Source organism: Lolium rigidum, chromosome 2 (genome assembly GCF_022539505.1).
Source record: "Lolium rigidum isolate FL_2022 chromosome 2, APGP_CSIRO_Lrig_0.1, whole genome shotgun sequence".
NCBI lineage: Eukaryota > Viridiplantae > Streptophyta > Magnoliopsida > Poales > Poaceae > Lolium > Lolium rigidum.
In genome coordinates, this window is record NC_061509.1 from 110,626,597 (window position 1) to 110,628,346 (window position 1,750).

Below are 1,750 nucleotides of genomic sequence, written 5' to 3' on the forward strand. Positions count from 1 at the left end.
ATCCTATCTAAGACCTGATCCTACCCAAGTCTTCCCCAGAGAAAGATGATACTATTTATTTTCAGCGAATGAATGAACTGATGGACCGGCCCACTGGCGATCGCCTTCAGACGATATGTCGCTCCCGCACGCTTGTTGAGCGCCATTACAATACGCACAAAAAACAACTATAAGGACAGCTTTACGATCCAGCTAAGGCTCGCAAGTTCATCGTTTGCATCTCCCAGCTATGTGCCGCGCATAGTACAGTGACGGCCACTGAGTTGTCGAAGCAGCTCGGTTGCAATTTATCTTGATTCTGGCGGCTAAACAATTTTCCGTGTGCCTAAATTAGTCAATCAGCTCAACTCTAAAGCAAACCCAGAGTTGAATTAAGCGGAGAGCGGTCCGTACTAGGCGGCGGCGCATGCCTCGTCCAGGGAGGCGCACCTCCTGCTACCACTGGTGCAGCGACTTCATATGCGCGCACGCCATCTTCGCCGGCGGGTTCGTCACCGCGCCGGTGGCCGTGATGCACCTCGTCAAGCGGCCCTACTCCGGCCACGCCATCCTGTTCGCCGCCTTCGCCGCGTTCTGCACCACCCTCACCTTCCTCCTATGCTGCAGCTTCTATGCGGAGCTCAAGCGGCCGCCCTGGCCCCGGTGGCTGGCGCCCACGGAAGCGTCCACGGAGGAGCGCGATCGTCGTCGTCAGCAGCACGGCCGCGAGTCCTCGCACGAGGAGCTCCGCCACCCCGAGCTGACGGTGATGTCGCGTGACGAGCTTCGGGCCGCTCTGGCCGCGAACCGCGTCCCGAGCTACGCCTACGAGCACCCGGAAGAGGGCGCCGCCGCTGAGTGCGCGGTGTGCCTCGGCGAGGTGGAGAAGGGGGACTCTGTGCGACGGATGCCGCTGTGCCTTCACGTGTTCCACACCGAGTGCATCGACCAGTGGCTGCGCTCGCACGCGACGTGCCCGATCTGCCGGTGCAGCGTGATCCTTCCGCCTGAACGGCCACCGGAGGTGGTGCTGGACGTAGGGTCGTGATGCAAATTAGTTGGCGCTCGACTGTCTATGTACTCCAGCTCGAAAGAAATTCGGAACTCCTTGCGAAACGTGTACAAAGTTTGTGGTGTAGCAACAGATCGAAACACGGAAATAGTGTCGCAGATTGGAACTTTTTTTAGAAGACTTTCGTTTTCATGTACGGGCTACTCCCCTTATCATTACTTGCACAACGAAATAACAACATCTTATACAGGCATTTTTAGAAGACACAAAGAAGGGGAGTACGGGCTTCTTTGATTCATAGGATTTACGGAGGAATTGTTTAAGACCTGGATTCTATGGAAAATTTTCTACATAAATAGTTTGATTCACACGAACATATCACATAAAAAATAATTCAATAGAAATCTTGTAGTGCAAATCTTACAGTGTATAAGCATTAGAATTTCTTTGTTACAATCAAACAAACTTCATCTTTCATGAAATTTAAGTAGGCATGATATATGAATCCTATTTTTTTTCCTATTCTTACACTTTTCCTATTTTATTAATCGAAGGAGCCATAAAGAAAAAAGTGCTCTAGCATGGATAGAAAACCCGCAGATTGGGGCATCCACTATCCACTATGGGATAAAAAATCAGCACTAGACTAAAAGTTTCACCAACCGTCCCAAGGGAACAACAAAAGACACTTTTTAACAAGAGATGCATCCAATGTACGCATCGAAGCAAGTGGTTCCGTCCCCGCGGTGGTGCTTGGTG

At 51.3% G+C, this 1,750-nt stretch overlaps 1 protein-coding gene across 1 annotated transcript; it reads left to right on the forward strand.

Moving 5' to 3' along the window:
- Positions 1 to 406: 406 nt before the first annotated feature.
- On the forward strand, positions 407 to 1,027 carry LOC124690031 (E3 ubiquitin-protein ligase EL5-like). Its single transcript, XM_047223474.1, has one exon. It carries the CDS (start codon positions 407 to 409, stop codon positions 1,025 to 1,027), a length of 621 nt encoding a protein of 206 aa, XP_047079430.1.
- Positions 1,028 to 1,750: the final 723 nt, after the last annotated feature.